The sequence below is a fragment of the Lepisma saccharinum genome, chromosome 26, assembly GCF_977018435.1.
Source record: "Lepisma saccharinum chromosome 26, izLepSacc3.1, whole genome shotgun sequence".
In the NCBI taxonomy this organism is placed as follows: Eukaryota; Metazoa; Arthropoda; class Insecta; order Zygentoma; family Lepismatidae; genus Lepisma; species Lepisma saccharinum.
This window is the reverse complement of record NC_139254.1, coordinates 12,596,825-12,619,449: the sequence shown is the minus strand read 5'-3', so window position 1 is coordinate 12,619,449 and position 22,625 is coordinate 12,596,825. Positions and strand designations below refer to the sequence as shown.

Below are 22,625 nucleotides of genomic sequence, written 5' to 3'. Positions count from 1 at the left end.
AGTCTTCTGCTAGGGATCGTGTTTAGGTGTTTGGTGCTGAATGGTACTGTTGTGTGGTAGTTAGAAGACGTTAAAGTGAAGTTTATGTATAATACCGCCCTGAACTATGTTCACGCGTGAAGAACAGCGAAAATTCATCAAATATTCTTTACCATATCGGCCTGTGTTAAGATATCGGCAAAATGGGTACTGCATATCCTGAGGAAGTTCAGCAATGGCACATATGGAAATGTGCACACATGCACCTTGGCAATTGAAGGTAATGCATTCCTTGCTTGCATTATTGAAACCGACAACATGTGGGCCAGATCGTATGAGCTGCAATTGGAGCTTAAGTGTGAATTTGCCATGTATTCCTTCCATGCGCAACCTGGAATTTGATGAATATTCACTGTTCTTTATGCGTGAACATTGTTCAGGGTGGTTATTACTAGGGCTGAACCGATACCGATGTATCAGTATCGACTGATACCAAGGGTATCGGTATCAGAAAGTATCGGTTGATATTTTTGCATCGATATTAGCCGATACCACTGTTTTTGAGTCGCTAGACTTTGTTCCTTTTCAAAGGTTCATTCACCTTTTCCAACTTAACTTTGGCTTTGAAAGAAACTGAAAAATACGTTTTTGTGCATTTGTTAGTTGAGTATGGACTCAAGTTCCGTGAACAGCAAGTATGTGACAAAGAATCCATACGCAGATAAGACTCGCGGTCAAGTATCTTGCAAATCAAGGGTAACGTGAAATTCCATTGGCGTGGATGAAAATCCAAATCCATCAGTACACGTTCCAGAAGGTATCTGCCATCATCTGTCGTTCAAAAACATTATTCCCTGCCGTGTCCCTGTGTCGAAACATGCCTGTTCTAATGTAACGAATTAACTCCAAGAACTTCAGTACTGTGTATTTAAAAACAAATATTTATTCACTTTCTGTACATGTGTAAGTAACCAGGGACTAAAACATATAAATGTTATCTGAAACTCTCCTTTCGTAATTCCGGCGTTATTATAATCTGCTTTCAAGACACCCAGGGTGAGAGGTGGAAGGAGAGATTGGAAAGGATTTTACAAGGGAAGTAATCCAAGAGTCTGATTTAAACTAGGGAGAGGGGGGCTGCCTTTCACACTTGTCATGGATACAAAGATGGCTGCAGTGCAGTGAAGCACATGGATCATACATTGAGTGACATTTCCAAAGGACCAATGCTTCTTCCTACAAAATTTCATTTCTCTAGTCCTTACGATTCCCAAGCTACAGTGGATTGTGCGTTACTTTTTGACCGACCATTGTACCTTACCATCTCTGGAAACCTATGCCAGTTTCAGTGTATAGACCATAATATTTTGGTGTACTTACACACTACTTTATTGGACCCCACAACACGCTTCTTGTCAGCGGTGCCCAGATTTTTACTTATGAAACGTATTAACCCTAGGTTTGTTGTGATATTACATACATTTTTTTTGTCAGAATGTCGTACGTAGCTGGACATCCTAAGTGAAATTTTGTACTATCACACAGGACTCCCTTGATCAACTGGGGTTTCCACACAACTGAATTGTGTTGAATAACCAATGCCCTGAGTCTGCTTGGTGGCTGAGCACTTTAGATCTCGCCACCAAAGTTCCCAAGTTCGAATCCCGACCGGGCCATTGATGTTCATTGTGAGAGTCCTTTCGTCTAATTATCACTCATCCTCAGTGTCAGAAACTAAAAATCACAAAATAATGGCAATTACAAAATAGAATACAAACAATGCTCTGAAGAAGTACAATCTCATTCAGCACAATTTTACTTCTTTGTATGAGTCTTACATATACATTGTTTAATCTCATGTTTTTATGCAGTGTTCCATATGTACATATATATACAAGGTGAGTCAAAAGTCCCTGACCACCCCTTATAAAATGAAAGGGAGTGTAGATTGCAGAAATTGGTCATGGTAGGCCTAGGGGGAAACTTTTTGGTGCATGTCATGACAACGTCTGCCATCTTGGATCCAACTTCATTTCTTTAAATGGGAAAGGGGCATGTGGGGTATGGTTTTTGGCTAGAATTGCACCAGGAATTCAGTGGTGAAGTCAGATTTATGAAAACCATACCTCATATGGTGGACGTTGTCATGACATGCACCAAACCGTTTCCCCCTAGGCCTAACATATTACTACCATGACCAATTTCTGCAATCTACACTCCCTTTCATTTTATAAGGGGTGGTCAGGGACTTTTGACTCACCTTGTATATATTTTGTATGCCATTCTCGGTATTTGTGTTTGAGGAAAGAAAGCTGAGGTGGTAGTAATAAATATATGTAATTAAAGTTATTAACTTTCTTCGTGTTACTTGTAACAGTTCTATTAAATTCTCTGCCATCATCAACAACGGATCTTGTTGCTTCACTGCTGGGTGGACTTCATAACATAAGTTATGCTGCCCGCTACTGTGGGAGCCAAATGTGATATGCTTCTCCACTGTCAATGTTTGAGGGGAAGAGTTACACACCAGTTGTGCATTTATTTCAATATCGTCCGAATGGGCACTGCTACACAAAAGAAAAAAAAAACTGGAGGAGAGAGTATGAATTTCTCCCATTTTACAATTGGAAGCATTTTTTTATGTTATTATTAATAGAGCCCGGAAGTTCAGGCATTTATTTTCGTTAAAATAGGCAGGCAAAAAGGCATTTATAATGTTGAAAATAGGCACTAAAAATGAAAAAAAAGGCAAAATAAACCGAAAAAAGGCACATTTGGAAGTCACTTACTTTTATCTATAATTTCTGGCAACATGTTAAAATCTACATTGGGAAGAGCATTTCAATTTTCTCCGTCTTGATTGCACATAACTACAAGGTGTTTTTTAAAGTTCTCAACTTTCATTGATAGTAGTCTGTCAGAGAGATTGTTTTTCATAATAGAAAATTATATTTCTACTTCGACAGAAGTTATTTGAGCATACATAAAACAAGCTAATGTAGCTGGACTCATTTTGGTAACATCATTTTCACCTTTAGAATATCACAAATTGTTTTCAATTGTTTCAAGTACTCATTTGCACTTTTCCGCAACAGCTGACCTTTTTTCTCCTGGCACTTCCATCATCTGCTGCATAGATTCCTCGTAGATTTTCATGGATGCTATAATTGTAATTGTCTCTGGCAATGCACCATAATGTGCAAAAATAAACTTGAATAGCACAGGAGTTATTTCACTTCACGAATTGAAGCCGCTTCATTTTCTGGAAGAGCATCTATCACTTCACTGATTTTTTCAAGGTTGTTAGCATAATATATAGCTGCTGATATCCAGGTTCCCCATCTGGTCAAGACTGATTGCAGAGGTAAACTAAGCTCAGATGCAACTTCCTTAAATTTTCGGGTTTGAGAGGGAGATTTCAGAAATATCTTATTTGTGTTCGAAATCAACCTGTCCACTTCAGCAGTCAATCATGCACAAGGAAATGTTAACCGAAAGGCAATATTCTAACTGAGCATGAAATACATTTTTTTCTCACACTTTTCTCCTTCAGCAATGTTGAAACATGCGCGAGTTCAATATTACTTAAATAAGGTGAAAATTATTCACATAATAAACGGAAGAAAAATAAATGCCAACAACGTTTTTTGGGAGAAAAATAATTTATATACACATTTTTTTTTAAAAAAAATGGTCAAATTTCATTGAAAAAGGCAAGAAAAGGCATTATAATTAAAAATAGGCAGTGGGGTCCCAAATAGGCAAAATAGGCAAAATGAAAAGGCTTCTAAAACATTCGAAACAACATAAGAAACTTATATCCGGAAAAAAATTATCAGTATATGCAGTAGATAAAAAGAGGCATTTTGCCAAACTTCCGGGCTCGAATTATTAAGTTGGACACAATATTTGTGATGAATAAGAATTTTCACAATCCCATGCATTCCTTATGAGGGCTAATCAAATGGAAGTTTCGACTTTTCTGCCTGTCAATTACATCTTCAATCTGTCCTCTTTCCATTGATATATTTTTCTATGAAATCGGAAGTTTGATATTTCCCAAGAGATCAAATAAAATAATAATCACATAAGCGCAATGCATTTCTCCTTGTCTCCTATGGCCATCCTGGCAGTGTTGCCAAACCTGATGCACATAAAAGAGCTAAATGGAGTTAAAACTAACTTTCAAGGAGCTAGATTTTCGAAAGGCAGATAAAGTGCCTCCTAGTTTAATTTTAGGTGTCAAAGGGGTGGGGTGAGGGAGGGTGCTGCTATTAAAGTAGCTGGGGAGGTAAGAGGGGGTGGAGTGAAGCAGCCAATATAACAATATCACGTCACGTGCAAAATGTATAATTATGACAAAAGTTGGTCTTTTTCAGCCTGAGTCAGTGACGGCATCATAGTGATGCATGGGGACAGGCATCTCAGTTCACAGATGTCACCCAATGATACCAGCTTATTTGTGGGCAGAGTGCTATAGAATGTAAATTTAAGGTTCCTCTTTAAAATACAATATCTCCAAGAATGTTTTAACTCTATTGTGGCAGAGAGAGGAAGTAAAAGAACCTTTCTGATTTCAATACTTTTAGGTTATTAGAATTTATAGAATTATGGACATGTGCAATTTTCTTACTTTGTGAATTCGGGAATTGAAAATTGAGAGATTAACGAGGTTGTTTTCTTTCTAGGCCTTCCCATGCTGCATGTGATGATCTGGATAAAAGTACAAGGAGGTTTGAATTGGTGCCAAACAGAATCAACTTTCCCAAGACTCCACAGAAATGTTCTAGTGAGAACGAAACTGGTTGTAAGAGCAGGGTCTCCGATGCAGAAGATCGAATTGGAAACAACATGGGACTTTTTGAAATGGAAGATCCTTTTCTGGACTCTGAAAGTCCACAACGGAAAACTCAATTTAGCCGGGCCTCTAGAAAACACTTCTTTGGGAAGATGTACAGTGTTCCTATCCGGCGGCCGGGTCTGGCACCCCCAGGGAGACTAAGCAAATCTAACAGGAAAAAGAGTGGACCCATGCACGGAAATATTCAACACAAAGGCAACAGGAAGGATTTGCTAGACTCTTTCAAGAATTCAAGGCTAGTATTTGATATTGATCCGAAGATAATGCAAATGAGAAATGAGGGTGAACATGAAGATATGGACAGTGGCGTTGCAGCCCAAGATGGTGATAAGGAGAACTGGCTTTCGGCAAACGCAGAAAAGGAGGAAGACGACCAAATTTTTGATGCTAGTAATCATGGTGCCGAAAAGAGGATGAGCAAAAACACAATTCTTGAAGACAGCGAAGGGATTTTTGCGAGCCGGAGCAACTACATAAAAAGGACTTTTTCGAAAAGGGATAACCGTGATATTTTTTTTAACAATAAAAGAAGGATTCACGAAAATGGCAACGATGGTGAAAGCACGAGTCCTGACAACAGAGGCAGTAGAGAAAATGACAATGACTGGGATGATAAAGAAAACCACAATGAGTTGATGGAAAGCCCGTGGCTTGGTCGTAACTTCGCTGTGTCCGTAGAGCCTTATAAAATTGGGTAAGCATTGCCTGGATTTTCAAGTAGTATTGGTGATCAGAGTTTAACCTACACCTCCTGATACTTCATTAAGTATTTGTTGCGTAGCTCACTTAACTGCCAGTCCAAATTTTGCATTTTCTTGTGGGAGGGCGGAGCTATTTTAATTGGAGGGTGTAATTATTATGCACATGGCCTGTGTAATACACTTTTTAAAATGTATTCTATTTAATTTATTATATTCCTTAGGCCATGTGCATAAGAATTATTATGGATGGGTCGATATGAAAATTTGGAAATTAATCAATAGTCTATCGGCATATTGGTTTGTCGGAAAAAATACCGATAATTACTTTCATTTTATCTATAAACATCTTACAATTTTGTGCAATATTTTTATATGTTTTTTGTATATAAACATATAATATCCATTCTGTACTTTTTTTTAAAGTAAATGTCTAAATATGCTACTTCTTTTACATCGCAAAAGGTTGGTTCGTGTGAATACATTCATTTATCAGGTGGTCAGTTTACCATTTGGAATTTTATATTGGGACAGTAGACTATTGGTTATTGGTATCAGTACTTTTTGTATTGATACTTTATCAGTGTCAGCCAAACTTTCATATGGACCCATCTCTACTGGATACATTGATATACGGATAATAAAAGACTACCAGTTAATGTGTCCCATTTCCAAAAATAATAATAATAATAATAATAATGAGGTGAAGATGGTGTAGCTATGAGGGGAAATGGAGGCGATTGTAAAAATAAATTTTAAATCTTTGTGCACTGTGTATTAACTATAGGTCAATCCATTCCAAATCATCACAGCTCCCAAACATACCATCTCAGATATTCACAGAATTTGGTAGAGGACATGAAGGAACTTATGTAAAATTTTAGCTCTCAGCGATTCACTGTGTTTTGATAAATTATGGTTTCTGTTTCTAGAGGTACCTTAAATATTACTTTAATTTTAGAATTAGCGTAAAAGTTTGTTTCTGACACAACTAACAGCAAATATAGGGTCTGGCAACTAAACCTGACTGTTTATTGCCTAATTAAAAATAAAAGAAAACTCTTTCATGCAACGAAGTCAATGTAATACTTGTTGTACTATATTTCAAAGCATTTTAGGAAGATAGCATGAGTGGCAGTTTCATACAATTTTTGACAAGGAGATAAAAAATTTTAAATTTCACTACTGCTGAGACTTCTGTCATCCTGCCAAAAACAAAACTGTTTTCATCTCTCTACGACAGTCCTCTGAATTCTATTTGGGTAACAGTAATCATTTGAAAATCACATGTTTGAAAACTTCCTGTCCTGATAGGCTAAAGTGGTGGCTAAAGTTTAATGTGGACAATTGTGAAGAATTGTACCATCTTTCAGTGCTCGAAAAATTTTCTTCAGAGCTAGGCGCCAGGTCTGAAAATCATGCACCAGGAAATCGCCTACTAGTAATTGTGGATACTATGAGAAGCTGAGCCAGCCCCTGTGGCGGAGTGGTTAGCACATTGCGCTACGAGGCCATGGGTCCCGGTTTCGAATCCCGAACTGGGCTTGGATGATTGTACGTGTCCAATCATCATTCATCACCATCTTTGCAAATTAGCCAAAAGTGGCACAAAAAGCGAAGTAAAATAAAGCAAATCAATCAGTCTATAAGCTGAGCATCACCGTATTCAAAACATCGCTAAATTATTTGAGAAAGCTGGAAATGGGGGGTTGGGGGACAAAGAGTAAGAAATTGTTACTGATTCTATAGAATGTTCATCATTTGCTAACTTACGCTGTACTGCAATTTAACTTAGAATCTTGAAAGTTTCGTACACTAAAACTTAAAAAACGGCAATATTACAGCAAGAGATCACAGTCGCCAAGCTGAAATTTTTAGTCGCCATGGCGACCGGGATTTTTCGAGCCCTGCCATCTTTTTAATAATTTCATATGTGCTTTGTCCTTTTTAGATTTCCTAATCAAGGAAACACCTGTTACCTGAATGCTACATTACAGGCTCTACTAGGTTTAGTACCATTCACGGAGGAAATCATTGTGGTTTCATCTGAGCTATCTAATTACATGGTGCGAAACTGCCTATTCCGGGTCCTCTATTACATTGTGACGTGGAGAGAGAAGGGGGAGAAGGATAAGTTATCGTATGCTTTGAGGTAAGTTGTTATTGCTCTATGGTTGGATATTCTTGAATTAAGCATGTTAGTCCCTCTTTTAGATCGAACTTTAATTCCTTCTGGAAGGAACTCACAATACAGAGTTTTGCTGTTTTTTTTTTTAATCATGGAAAATATGTTAAGTGTGTTGTTATGTAACATTTTTTTCTTAAATTTACAACATTTTCACTTTTCACAGATATACAGGGTTATTCATATTGTATCTACCAATATCAGTTGGCAACCCTGCAGGTGTACATGTGCAGAAGTCTCCCATGCCTAGGGAGATCCAAGTCTGGCAATTACTCTACGAGTCTGGAAAACAGGGAAAAATCAGGGAATTTTGCAGATCGTCTGGAATTTACGTGAGTCTGCAAGAGAAAAAGTTGCAAAATGAACAAGCAGTTCACTTCCACTTGTGGATTCAGTTCTTGTGATTTCACTCCCAAAAAAGCTTCAGTTTAGAAACTTGTTTCTTTCGTTCTTATGATTCTCAGTCTTGTGCAAAATTATGGTTCCTTCGAATTTCTATAATACATTTTCACTTTTATAATACTAGATATTAGAAAGAATATCAGAGTAAAACTTGCAGTCCAGATATCTGATTGATAACTAAAGTACATTGACAATATGATCGTAATTATCATAAATGTTGGTGAAGATGAGGTTATCTCGTTTATTATTTTATAGATCTTAGTGTTGTTATAAAATTCCTATATGCAACAAAAATTTCTCCAGATGCTGTGTAAATGTATGCAAAAAAGCAGCATTTTTTACGACACTATAAATCTGCCAGAAAATGAAAAATTGTGTATTTTTTATGAACTTTTTCTGTTGTTTTTATATTGTGCAGATCTGTTATGTCGAAATAATGTACCTCTGTTACCGTAGCCTGAAGGCTAGATGCACGTGATTGTAGAACACAATACATTTGATGCCGATTGTAATTTTACATTTTACTCTTTGAATTTTCACTTGTTCTTGTGTGTGTAGAATGAAATTTGTTTTAAAAAAGTTGTGAAAGTGAATATTCATAATAATTAACACATTATATATTTAATTGAAAACGCAAGGTTCAAATGCAAAAATCATGATGATAAACATGCCTGGAAAAATTTTTAGACTGGAAAACCTGGAAATGTCAGGGAATTTCATAATCAAAAAATCGTAGCAACCCTGGCTCAGCAGACACTACGAAGAAGGTCCAAAGAGGGTCGCCATCAACCAGTGTCAAGAGTGTCAAAACGTGATACGATTGGTTAGACAATAGAAATCCAATGCCAACGTTCAGCAACAAGAGTCTCCAGGTCGGAGGAGCCGTATTCTCTGGTACCCTGATACATGGGGGGGGGGGGACCTAAAAGAAACCGGAATTTTGTAATAAAAAATTGTGTATTGATTTTTAAGTGTTACGAATTTAATCTCCTTCAAAGTACTATCCATTTGATGCAAAGCACTGGTATAAACTTGTTTCCCCCCCCTCTTTTTTTTTTTTTTTTGAAGCAGTCTTGAAACTCTTGCAAAGTGATGCTTTTTAATGCTTCTGCCATTTTCTTCTTCACCTCTTCCACATCTGCAAAACATTTTCCTTTGAGGTCTTTCTTCATTCGGTGGAATAAATGGAAGTTGCACTGAGTGAGATTGGGTGAACATTGCAGGTGGATTAGCTTGATCATGCTGTTCTTAGTTAAAATTTGTGTCACACTCAAGACTTTGTGATCTGGCACATTGTCGTAGTGAGGCCACCACTCCCCCACAACTCGGGGCATTTTCATCTCACCGTGTCAAGCAAACGTTTCAAAACTTGTAGGTAAAAGGCCTGGTTAACAGTTTGACCGTTGGGAACGAATGCAGAGTGAACAATTCAGTTTGCATCAGAAAAAGGAATCGGCATCATCTTGACATGTCGCCTTGAGCAAGGTTTGTCTGGAAGTGACAATTCACCATTTCTGAAGTGAGAAAACAATTCGTAAACTTGTCTTCCCCAGAGCAGGTTCCTTGGAAACTATTTTAAGCATTACAACTGTTTCCCCAAACGGAAAACTGAATTTCACAGCTCCATCTTATTCAAACTTTTCAGCAATCACAATAATCGACGAACAAGAGAGAGACACTTAAGAAAAGAATTGTCTACATGATACCACAACTTCACTCAACGACGTCGGTCAGCAGACTGGTGGAGAGCCATCTAGCGGCAGAAGCATGTACTACATACTTTGTTTTGGGTCCCCTACGTACTTCAGTGTAGTGCCCCCTGCTTCTCCTGAATGGAATTTGTTTGGATGAACGTTTCCATTGCCACGATTTGTGTCTGAACCGTCCAACATTCCATGGCAGACTAATTGCCAGACTTGAATCTGCATAAGCATGGTAGACTTTGCGCATGCGCACCTGCGTTACGACAGGGTTGCCAAATTATATTGCTAGATATAATATGTGCCACTCTGTATGTTACATTTTGCATAAAATTTTCCCACATTTATGAATTTTTTCTTTAACAATTTTTTGAAAATAAGAAAAAAATAGCATTGCATAAAAGTTACTGAAAATACATTTTTAATTGGTAATTTAAAATTAATGCATGGAAAATAATGTAAAAACTTTTTATATATGGATGGAAATAATCACGAACTGCAAAATCCGAAGTTGAACTATCATAAGAAGTTTCCAGAATGCGAATATGAATTATTAAATGCTATTCCCAAGACTGTAACCAAAGGAGCATCATAATTCAACACGAGTTACAGTAAAATCAGCAACAAAGAAAACACGACATCTAGTTGTTGAAATTTGAAAGAAGTGATTGCAACACATGTGCACAAGAGATGTGGTGTGATTGTAGCCTGTTGTTCATTCACATTGGAATTTTACAGTGAAGGATGGTCAGTTCCCATCACTCATCCAGAAAGGTTTAAACTTGAGGTTATTTTGATTGCCCTATCTGAGCAAGAAGTGGGCTTAAATCAAACTTTTTCTGTTTTAAAAAAGTAACTTGTACTGTGTCCTTTGTGAGAGGGAGATGGGCTTTTTCTGTAACTAATTATCTAAACCTTATGCTACATTAGAAATCACAATAATGTGACTAAAATGCTGAATTCAAGAGAAGGTTTTTCACGTGTGAACATACTTAAAACGAAGGGACTGTACTGCGTTTTAAAGTAAAAAGACATGAAGTATGTCCAATTCAGCATATAGTACTGATATTTGGAATATAAAATTAAACAATTCTGCACACTTTCAATTACATAATTTTTACTTGTTTCTTATTTTTAAAACATATGAGGGTGAAGTCATAAGTCATGGAAACTATTTTTATCCTCGCGAACAGCAGACATCACGAAAAATCTAAGATATACGTTTAAAGGTGTATGGAATGTACCTTCGAATGAAGCCACCAAATGAAGTCTGGATGCAGGAGACTCTTGTAGGGAAGAGACAGGACATTGGATAACAGTGTTTTATTTTGACATGAGCAACAAGTACACAAGACTACACTGTTTAACAACCTTCAAAGTATTCACCCAGGTTATCCACTGTTCGTTGCCAGCGATTAGTCAAGCTCTGAATACCATCCGCTGCATGTGCACCGCTAACGTGTGCCACCTCTCGCTGAAATACTGTTACGATCTCTTCTTTGTTGGCAAACCGTTTCCCACGCAATGGATTCTTCACATGGACTCAGATCAGGAGAATAAGGCGGGTGTGGAAGAACGTCCCATCCCCACCGCTGTAAGCGATGCTTAACAATGTCTGCCGTGTGAGCTGTCACGTTATCGTGTAGGATAATGGTGTTGCCCAAAAGTTCTGGACGTTTGGTTCGTACTGCACTACACAATTGTGACACCAAAAATGAAGTGTAGTATGCTGCATTCACAGTGTGTCCCTCACACACTGGATGGCACACAAGAACACCTTGACAGTCGTATGTCAGAATGACCATAACTTTTGTGGGTGACGAATTTTGTCGAACCTTATGTTTCCATGGTGACGCAGGATGATGTAATTCAACATGTCACGTTCTTCATTCTGAAACCTCACAAGATTGATGCGACATGTTTCGTAGCGTGTCTACTTCTGTACCTCCGTTAAGTGATGTGGCACCCATTTTGCACAAAGTTTTCGCATCTGTAGGTCCTTGTGTAAAATGCGACACATTGTCGATGCTGGTATTCTTGTATGCAGTTGTAATTCCGCCACAGTTCAGTGCCTGTCCTCACGTAAACACTTGTTCAATCACCATCACCCGTACATCTTTGTCCTTGGACACAGGATGCCCACTGCGAGGCAGATCGGCAGTTGACACTCGTTTGAAGGTCTCCACCCATCTCGCCACTTGTTGATAGGGAATGGCATACACACCCAGTGCTTTCCGTAGCTCTGTAAAGCATTCCCGTGCATTTGTGCTGCGGAGAACTGTTATTTTAACATAAGCTCCTGCTGCATGACCTCCATTTTCAAATGCTGTCACTCACCGACTGAACTTGGGTGCGTGCTTACTACCCCACCAATGTTCACACACACCATCTGGTGACTTCTTTCGAAAGTACATTCCATACACTTTCAAACGTATATCTTAGATTTTTGGTGTTGTCCCCTGTTCGCAAGAAAAAAAAAATAGTTGCTATGACTTATGACTTAACCCACGTATATTTCAGTCCATTAAAAAAAAATATTTAAATAGAAATTTATATAGTTCTTAGGGCATATATTTCATGTTTGAGGACATATTTGGAAATTTTTGCATCTTTTGGTGATTTTGACATAAAGGCATCCAGGTGCGTGGTGCTGATCACATCACCCCTACCTTCGGCCGTGATCAAGGAAGTGTGGGGCCTTAACTCAACACTCCCTATACACCTTCATGGCATGTCGCAAAGCACAGGGAAGCACTTTACTATTACTTTACTTTTTATAGTTTTTTTTTGGTATGTACGCATTTATGGAACAGCAGTGTAAAGTTAATAAGAATGAGTGAAGGAATTCTGAACTGCAGCTTCTACATTTATTACATGCTAAATCATATGAACTGAAAGAAGAACTTGTATCTGTTCACATGTAGGGTTTTTTGCGGTAACTGGAAGAAAACATTTTAAATAGCTGAAGTTTCTAGTGCATATTTTAGGTAATTTAAGTGCATAACTGTCCAGACTGTAGTCATTAGTGCGATAATTTGTCATGGAATATTTCATTAACATACTTTTTTTTTTCATATTGTATTTTACAGGAAGTTTAAGACTTCTCTCTGTTCAACGAAACCAAAATATTCTGGTTCCAAGATGCATGATGCAAGTGAATTTCTCCTCGAGATTCTAGACACAATAAAAGATGAGATAGATGGTGCTTGGAGATCGTCAAAGTCTGATGTTTCAGTCTCAAGTATTGAACCACGGACTCAAAGTGAAGGTCCTGAACAAGTTGAGGGTGCTGTGTCTCTTTCGTCTAGTCAGCCGTCGTTGCCAGAATCTACCGATGCTATGAATCCTGTAAAAGAAAATTTTGAATCAGAAGTGTCGTTGTCCTCCGTTTGCACAGAGTAAGCTAACTGTTTTACATTAAAAAAAAAATACAATGGTAACTGAAAATTTTGGATGTTTCTACAAGTTTGTGCAAGTTTAGTCAACAGTAACAATGATGCTGCATAACCCTATTCGTACAAAATATTTCAAGTATATTTCAAATGCAATTTTTGCAAATTCTGAGCAGTGTTGCCTATTGCCTAGAAAGGGAGTATTCTTGTACAAGTCAGCTTGGATAACAAAAGGTGTTACTTTCTTGCAAAATTTCCATATGATTTTTTATGTAGATGGATTTTTTATTCATTTATATGATACAGCAGATCTTCACATGCAAAGAAATTCATATTTAACAATAATGCCTTTCTTGCTTGATTTAACATGCCACAGGTAACATAAACAGTACAAACGCGAATTGTATAACAGTCTGTGACGGCCGGTGCTTACCTACAGACTGCCGGCCTCACTCTTACCAGAGGTGAGAGATAATTCAACCAGTTACAGTGTGACGTGTGGTCGGCACGGCAAACTCCCAGCCATTATAGGTTTTCCTGTCTGGGTTACGCTACTCATTCCCCAATTTTAGGGATGTGCCGAAGCTGATTACAGATGTAAGAAAATCGGCAAAAATTGACATATCGGAATCGGCAAAAATCCGATATTTAAACCGGTACAGATTATACTAGAGTTTTACCTTCTAATAAGTTTTATATTCTAGTTTTGTAAGATTTATTGAAAATTTGGTTATGATTCGTAATTATTGTAAAGTTTTTGTAATAAAATTATTGCAAACTCATTCAGAGGATCAACCTAACTATAAATCGGAAATAAACAGTACATTGCTGAACCAGGATCTGCTGTTGTATTGGAAATTCAAAAATGAATATTCAAACCCGAAGCAAGTGCTGACAAAATACTTGAGCATACCTGCTGCATCAGTAATCAGTGATTGAGTGTTCAGTGTTGCTGAACAGATTTGCGATAAGAGAAGAAGTAGGTTACTTCCTGAAGTGCTTCCAAATCTCGTATTTCTGAAGTTGAATCTGGCAGAACAGGAATTCATTTTGCATTTCAAAGAACTGCTTGTGTACTAATGTTAAATCTCTAGGTTCACGTAACCTTTTGTAGATGCAAATGTATGTATATTCGCATCTCTTGAGAATATATATGTATAGCCTGTACATATGATATGCAATAGAAATGTACATAGAAAATTTATTTTTGTCATGCAGAAAATAACATCCCATTTCTGTTTAATAATATTATGTATCGGAATCAGTTAAATATCGGCATCGGTATCGGTTCCAAAAATTATCGGTAAATTTTCAGCTTCGTCACATCCCTACCCAATTTCATCATAATGGTGGATGGCCACAGGTACCATACACAGGCTAAAATCTCAGGGAGAAGTTGTTATTCAAACTTGTGTGCGTCCTGTGGCTGGAGCTCAAAGCTTAAACCTTAGACCGAAAGGTCACAGTGCGAGACTATGCATATTGCATGCAGTGGTGAAAAATCTGTACAAATTTCAGCAGCCCTAGCACTAGTTTTAGGGGTTTTCATAACCCATAGCACAACAGCCCTTGAGGGCCAGGACCTACCCATCGACTGCAGGCTTCACGTGCACATGCCTCAGCAGATTTTGATGATCATCGAACCGTTACAGGCTCACATGTGGTTAACATGACTAACCTCCAGTTTTAGTAGGTTTCTGTTACCGGATTAGATATATCGAAGAACTTACTCCAGTTACAAGAAGAGTTGTCTCTCTTTTAGTTCATGGCTGTTAAAGGCATAAAAGCACAGTTTTGGTTGTGACATTTTCGGAGAACATGCGCTCCGTTCATCAGACATTTAGTTTAATTAAACATACAGTAACAATTTAACAAAAAGAAAACAGTTATACAATGGGTCTTGTCATTGTTACAGAACATTCTAAAGTGTTTTAAATCACTTCAATTCTGTTTACAGTGCATTGAAACCTTACAAGGATCTTTGTAAAAGAGATGATGATTTTGAATTGGATGATGATATTTAGGATGTATAATTAAAATTTGATAAAATATCTTCATCTAAAATAATATAATAAAGAAAAACAGACTGCTTGTTTCACAGTTGAGTTGCTGTGATGTGTGTTGTCCCAAAATATTACAACAGAAACTGTGTTTTTATGCTTGTAACAGCTGTTAAACTGCAAGAGGAATAACTGCTCTTGAAAGTGGAGTGAATTGTTTCGTACATATACTCCGAAAACATACACTGCATCCCTTGTTTTTTAAACTTGATCTCCAGGAATATGTAAAAATTTAGGTTCCACTGCATCATCGTAAATAGAGTTGAAGTAATTTAAAACACGAGAATTTTCTTCAGCTATACTTTTGAAATGTCTGTTAAAGTCAGGGAACTTGTTTTAGCAGTTTGATAGGAGTAAAAAGTTATTTTTTACCTATGTTGCTTGTCTTGTAATCGCATATAACTTGTTCAAGACTGCTGTGTCCTTTTATGTTAAAATCAATGGACCCTCATTATTGCATCATTGCATCAATCATTTGGCAGGGTCAGTTTTTTTTTTGTTTCGTAGAGTCATCAGGCATTGCCAGACACCCTGTTTGATAATCTGCAATCTGTGCTGTCATAAGATTGATTTAGGAGTTCTGATTGCCACGTTGCAAGTACCTGTTGATTATCCAGATTTAATTGTGATGACAACAGCAACATTTACCAGCTTCAAGCTGAAAAAACCAGACCACTGTCATCTAATTTTTAACTCTATGGTGACACAATACATCAAGAAGCCATTGTGCTACGTTGCCGGGGGTCCCAGGTTCGAGTCCCATCGGTGGCATGGCATCATTCTCATCTTATGGTTAGCCAAGATAGCCATGGTTGAAAGCAGTGGTCCTGCAAAAGTGATATGTGATTAGCCCTGTGTTAAGCATGTAATTTTCTGTAATATATATATAGGTACATGTGGTACAGCTGTAACCCAGTTCTTTAACTAGCCTGAAGGTATAAAATAAACCATGAATTATACTGTGCATGCATGCTGAACATTCTTCTAACATCTGCTGCACTTTATACATGATGTAATGTAATATTAACATTGGTTGCTTGCTTGCTTGGGGGGCAGTTGCCCCACCTGCCTAAATAGATAACAGAAGCAGCGTCATTCACTTTCGACATTAACACACATCTACGTGTCCTCTCCTTCCTCACTATCTCACTTCCGTATAACATCTGAATCTGCTGTGTGCTCTGTTTTTCTATGCTTTGATATTTTTCTAGTTATGTACTTGGGCATAAGGGGTACAACTCTCCCTGAGCCATGCAGTTGCTGTGAGCTTCATATTACACGACCTATAAGTGCAACAGAACAACACAGCTGAGCTCAGAACAAAGACACAGAACTTTCAGGCACTGGAAAGAATCCTTCAGTGTTGCAATCTTGTAATGAATATCTTTGGGGGACTCTGGTACCCCACATGCCTAATGTTGAGTTAAGAGTAGGGTTGAGCCGATACTACTTTGAACCGATACCGATATTAATGCCGATACTCTTAGCGATTCCCACCGATACAGATACCGATACTTGAAAATTGCAATAATAAAAATTTGTTCAAAATATTGATCAATATTGGTGTGTACATTTTCTTCTGCAATTACATGCATCAATTTACCAAGAAATTTGCTGTATAATATTCCAGAATTGCATCAGAATATTAAAATAGAGATTATGTAATCACAAAATATAATTTCTCGTACAAAATTAGTGCAGAATAAAAAGTAAGTTTTAATTTTACGTAATTTCCAGGATAATTAAAAAGTGTCACGTGGCATTTTTGCGGACCCTGTGAAAGACCAATATGCCAGAATGTATCGGCTGTATCGGTAAATGAATTCTAACCGATACTTTCCAATACCGATATCACTGGTATCGGTCGATACCGATACATCGGAATCGGCTCAGCCCTAGTTAAGAGACAAGTGATGTTGAGAGAAATCTCAACTTCAGGCATATTTAACTGCATTTTCTGTGATACGTAATGAATGATTTTTTTATTTATCTGCGTGAAGTACATATTGATAAGAAGTTATACTATTTACAGGTGTGGAGAGAAAAAAGGAAGCAGCAAAGTAGATTACCTAACATTTTTCCTTGATATACCAAAAAGGGAGAGCAACGTAGATACTATTCCTTCTTTGCAAGTTGCATTCCACTCTTACATGAGACAGAATGTAGGAGAGGTGAGATGCGACAAGTGCAACGATCCCCATTGCAAGCAAATTCCGTCTTTCAGCAAGTTACCAAGGTATGTTAATTTCAGTTTTATGTTTGGCATTTACTGTAAGATAGTTTGTGACAAGAACTTTATAATGTGGGGTAAGATGCAGGAAATATCATGAATGGCAAAGTATACAAACAGTTAAAACTATATTTTTAATGTGTGCTACCCGAGTTTAAGCATGTGCTAAAGTGTAAATATTATTCGTGAATTTTTGCTTACATGCAGAGCACCTTTCTTTTTTAAAATAATTTTCATGGTGAAAGTGCTCTTGTTTCTGTGAAGATACAGCAAACGAATGTACTCCGTTGTTACAAAATTTCTTAGAAGTATCAACTGGTTTTACCATTGTAGTGTTAAGTTTGGCTAGACCTTTTGCCAACATCAGCGAAACAGTTTTCGAAATTTCCTCTCATTTCGAGAAACCACAATATTCGGAATTCTGAAAATTTGCATCTGCTAAGAATTTCTTCTAGAACAGTTGTTCTCAAACTTCTTTTTCTCAGTGTACCCTTTAGTCGTAACTGAAGGTTTAATGTACCCACACCATATGTTTTCTCCGAATAGTGGGTTTTTGGGGAATTTTTTGGGCTGTCTGATTGGTGGGTGTTTTTGATATGTTGGAAGCGTGTATATCTGCAATAGAGATTCGAGCTGTATGTGGAAAGGTGGTAGACAAATAAACATTAGAATCCTATGTTTATTATTTTATTAAGTGTTTCTACGTTTACAATCTTTGAGATTAGTTACAAGAATAAGAATGTGGAACACATGCATACTAAGAAGTATATATAAAACTTTTTTTCATATATTTTTACCAAATGCAAACCAGGGTGGATAAAAATAATGATTTTTATTTAAAAGAAGGAAAAGAAATAATTTTTGATGTTTTTTATATTAAAATTGGATTTTTTTATTTGAATCTATTTTTTGATTATTTTTTTTTTTTTTTAAAAAACATGCTCAAAATTGCTTGTATACTTTTTGGCACCATACATATAGATATATTTTTGTAAAGAACCTGTAAAATATTTGAACAGTTTGATTGAAGCAAATCAGAAGTTACATGTAGAATACATTTTTCTTTTTTTATGATGCTGTATAGGGTGAACCTGTCTTCCTCTGTGGCCGTGCGGTCTAAGGCAACTTGCTTTGGATGGCGGCTGCGGGACGGCATGGGTTCGATCCCAGGTTCAGTCTCCGGGAATTTACAGCCTGTGTATAGGGCCGGTGGCTACCCACCATCGTGAGGAGTGAGTAGCGTAATCTGGTCTCGAAAATCTCCTATAACGGCGGGGGGTTCGATTTGCTGACCCTACGTCATCCCATTACCGGTTGAAGAATTCCACACCTTTAAGAAGAATTGTGGAGGGAGACTGGCAGTCGGGAGATAGGCCATGGCCCTTCAAGGGCTGTCGCGCTACGTATAGGGTGAACCTTTCTGTGGAAATGTTTGTTGAGTGTGTAGATGAAACCATAATTTCAGAAACTTTTCTTCCAGTGATAATAAAACATCGTGGATGAACTACATAATTGTAACTTAAAATACTTTTATATAATCTTTGTGCTGAACCAGCCCTCGTGGCGGAGTGGTTAGCACATCGCGGTACGACGGCAGTAGTCCCAGGTTCAAATCCCTGGCTGGGCATGGATGTTTGTGTGTCCATTCATCATATCATCACTCATCCCCATCTTCGATTAGCCAAAAGTGGCACAAAAAGCGAAGTAAAATAAAGCAAATCAATCAATCTCGTGGCAATTTTTTAAATGTTAGTTTGCCATGTTTAATTACAGCTTAATGGTAATGAAAATGTTTACTGTTGAACATGATTAGTATTTTGTGTACTATTCGACATACATTTTTTGCTATAAACATTATTATTGAATTTTAAATCAACAGAAATGTATGTGTGTTTAAAGTTTACATATTTCATTTCCTTTCGTATGAGCTTCAGACTATCAGTACATATATTTTGTTTCCTTTCTTTACGTTTCTTAGATCCTAATAAACACTATTAAATGATTAAGAGATTAATGTACTTTCACTAAAAGCAATTCTGATATCTACAGAATCCTAATTTACATTATTCTATAAATTATTTATTTAAAATGATTTAAATCAACCTAATTTAAATCAGTCCACCTTGATGCAAAACACACAAAGATTCACATGAATGGTCTACAAGGAATTCTAAGCAGATGTAATTTTTCAGAATTTTGAATATGATAGTTTTTTTTTTTTTAATGTGAGTAAATTTTGAAAAGCGTCTTAATAAAACCTTAAGGAAAAGGTCCAAGCATAACTGACTTAATAAAATGTGTAGGTGGAGTTAAACTTTAGAAATAAATACGAAATCCATATTTCTTTGAAAATTAATGTATAGCTGTGAATTGCATAAAGTATGGTAGTTTAGGACCATACTCTGTGTACTCAATTTCATGTTCCTTCATTAGATGCCATTTATGTTTTTGTTCCAAGCTCCTTGTTATTACTTTCCTAAATGTTGGTTATGTTGGGATAACATAAGACTACGTACTTTGTTCAGTAAGTTTTGCCACCTGGGCTATTACTTTTTCATTGAGTGAGGGAAGTTTATGATTTAACATTCAAATGATAGTTTGGAATGTCCTCTATTAAAGGGTAACATCACTTTTTGATGTAGTCCCTGCCAGCGCTGATACCCTTGTGCCATCGGTGCACTAGTGTCTGCATGCTGTCAGAGGACCTGGGATTCATTGTTTCAAGCATATGTCCAGAATGTCTACGAATGACCTCCCTCTGCTTAATCCTACGATTACCACAAAGTTGTTCATCAACACGTGCACCATTTCTCGAGTTAATGCAAAGACAGTACATTACTGCGGTGCTTGTCTTTAAAGTAGCCGAGGCTGGGCTGTCGGTGTGTATAGACCGCACCCATCTCCTAACCCTGCAAATGTCAACGCATGCATCAGACAGTGGATTTCGATAGGTGGAACATCTTCCACAGTTGGAATTGCAATCACAGCATACTGCTTGAACCGTATTTCCACATACTGCTCCGACATCAAAGGCACTACCTGAAACAGAAAAAATCCTCTGAGGGCAGACATTCCAAACTTTCATTTGAATGTAAAATCATAAAACTTCCCTCACTGAATTTCGCATTTAAGATTTCATTGTGCATCATTTCGTGACAAAACATGGTAACAAAATGGACCTCACACCTTTCAAAAACATGAAAGATTAACACTACAATGTGTTATTTCACATTTCGTGATTTTGTCAAAAAAGAAATATGCATGCCCTTAGTTATATGATGATTGATTTACATCAGTGGCATATTCTCCCATGTTGGACTTCTCTTTTTGATTTACTCGCATGCCTGCATTGGTATTTTATTTTTATTATATCTAATATATATAAATCAAAGAAGGTAAAAGGAAACACTCACCGGCAGTGGCGTCGCGTGCGGTTCACATACGGGTGTTCACAATATTTTTTTATACTGAATGGAGATTTACTCCTCTCCCTTGTAACTTCATCTTCAATTGAAAAAGAAAGAATAACAGTTCAACTTATTTTCAACTATTTCCCACAAAAATCACGCTATATTTGAAGTAATACATTTTTTTATTCAATTAACACCCTTTTAATTACGCAATTTACAATTAGTAATGGTTAGTGCAACCTAATTAGTATAACATGCAATCTCAGGTATGTACAATGCAAGACTACCATACTTCGCAATCTACTTTCTATTACACCGACCATATGTTAACCAACCACATTCATTCAGCATTGAAAGCACGTGCATCGTTAGCGGGACAGAGGGGAGGACGCGTCCAGTCCAGAAAAAATATTTTGTATGTAAGATATTTGGGAATTATACAAAATGACCTCGCCCCGCCCACAATAACTCGGTTGGGATGCTTATGATCAATGTAACATTCCATATGTTCCTTCTTCCCTCGTGTTTCGTATTTTTTTCCCTCCTAGCATCATTTTGCCATGGTTCAGAGAGATTGATTTTTGACCATTTAATGCAAGGGTTCTCAAATTTCTTTGCTTCACGGGGCCCTTAGCGTTTCAAGATTTTTCCGCGGCGCCAAGAATGTAGCCCTCTCTAACACTTGCATCAGTCAGTTACTTGTAAGATTGCATGCCTTAAGTTAAAAATTAAACACGTATTTCAAATTCAGAAACATTTCATATGTAAAAATGTACTAAATAAGCACATATTTGAAACATCCATAGCACTGACTAACAATTCAGTGAAAATATTGGAACATTTCGCAGCGCCCCTGCGCCCCTCAGGATGCCGCGGCACACTCTTATTATTAACATATTTACCCGTCGTTGCCTTCTAATCGAGGGGTCCTCGGTTCGATACCCGTGGAGGAACTTAGTTATTCGAATCCCACTTAAAACTGTAGGTCCAGTCCCGATTAGTCTTACCGAGCATAAATTGGACTTAAAACACCAAAAAAATCAATCAAACATATTTACCATCCTTGATCTTATGCATTGCACGAAACTAATCGTTCCAGAGGCAGTCTTTTTGTATAGCTATGTGCAAATGGTAACAAACGCCCAGAATGTGTCCTTTGCCCATCCATGCTTCGAGTGAATTGTTCAATTACAAGAACTGTCCGATGAAAAAAGAATAACAATTCTCTTTTAGATATATTAAAATATTTTTTAAATGTATCTATTACAAACAAGACTACTTACTGATTTGTCCGAATAAGTGGCTAAAGAACACACTCTAAATATGCACTTTCAATTATACATTTGCACATGAACTCCCTCCTGAAGGATAACCGGCCGAAGCCTGTAATTGAGCTCTAGATATTACACAGAAAAAAATAAAATTCTCACTGTGGGTCGAGTAATTGAACGCCACACACCGACACACAATGCACTTAATAATGATATCAAGAGAAACTAAATTCTACATTATGCTGGCACTTACCTTTATAGAGGATACAGTTCCTTTAGTAATTTCTGTTGCAACCACTGTAGTGAATTTTACTTGTATTCTACCTCTTGTACAATGTAGAGGTCCGGCTGGTGAGGGCCCACCCTTTTTACTTCAGTTCGTTCTGCTTCGCTCATTCGCGAAAATGGAGTTTCTTTCAAACTCCTAACAGTATTCA

At 37.3% G+C, this 22,625-nt stretch overlaps 1 protein-coding gene across 2 annotated transcripts in view; it reads left to right on the top strand.

The window, feature by feature from the left end:
• LOC145979540 (ubiquitin carboxyl-terminal hydrolase 37-like) overlaps positions 1 to 22,625 on the top strand; it is a 59,844-nt gene that overhangs the window by 15,948 nt on the left and 21,271 nt on the right. For both annotated transcript variants that reach the window (XM_083112508.1, XM_083112507.1), the window contains 4 exons: positions 4,668 to 5,534; positions 7,490 to 7,690; positions 12,915 to 13,223; positions 17,310 to 17,513. In XM_083112508.1, coding sequence (XP_082968634.1) covers positions 4,668 to 5,534; positions 7,490 to 7,690; positions 12,915 to 13,223; positions 17,310 to 17,513 — 1,581 coding nt within the window. The remainder of the gene's footprint in view (positions 1 to 4,667; positions 5,535 to 7,489; positions 7,691 to 12,914; positions 13,224 to 17,309; positions 17,514 to 22,625) is intronic.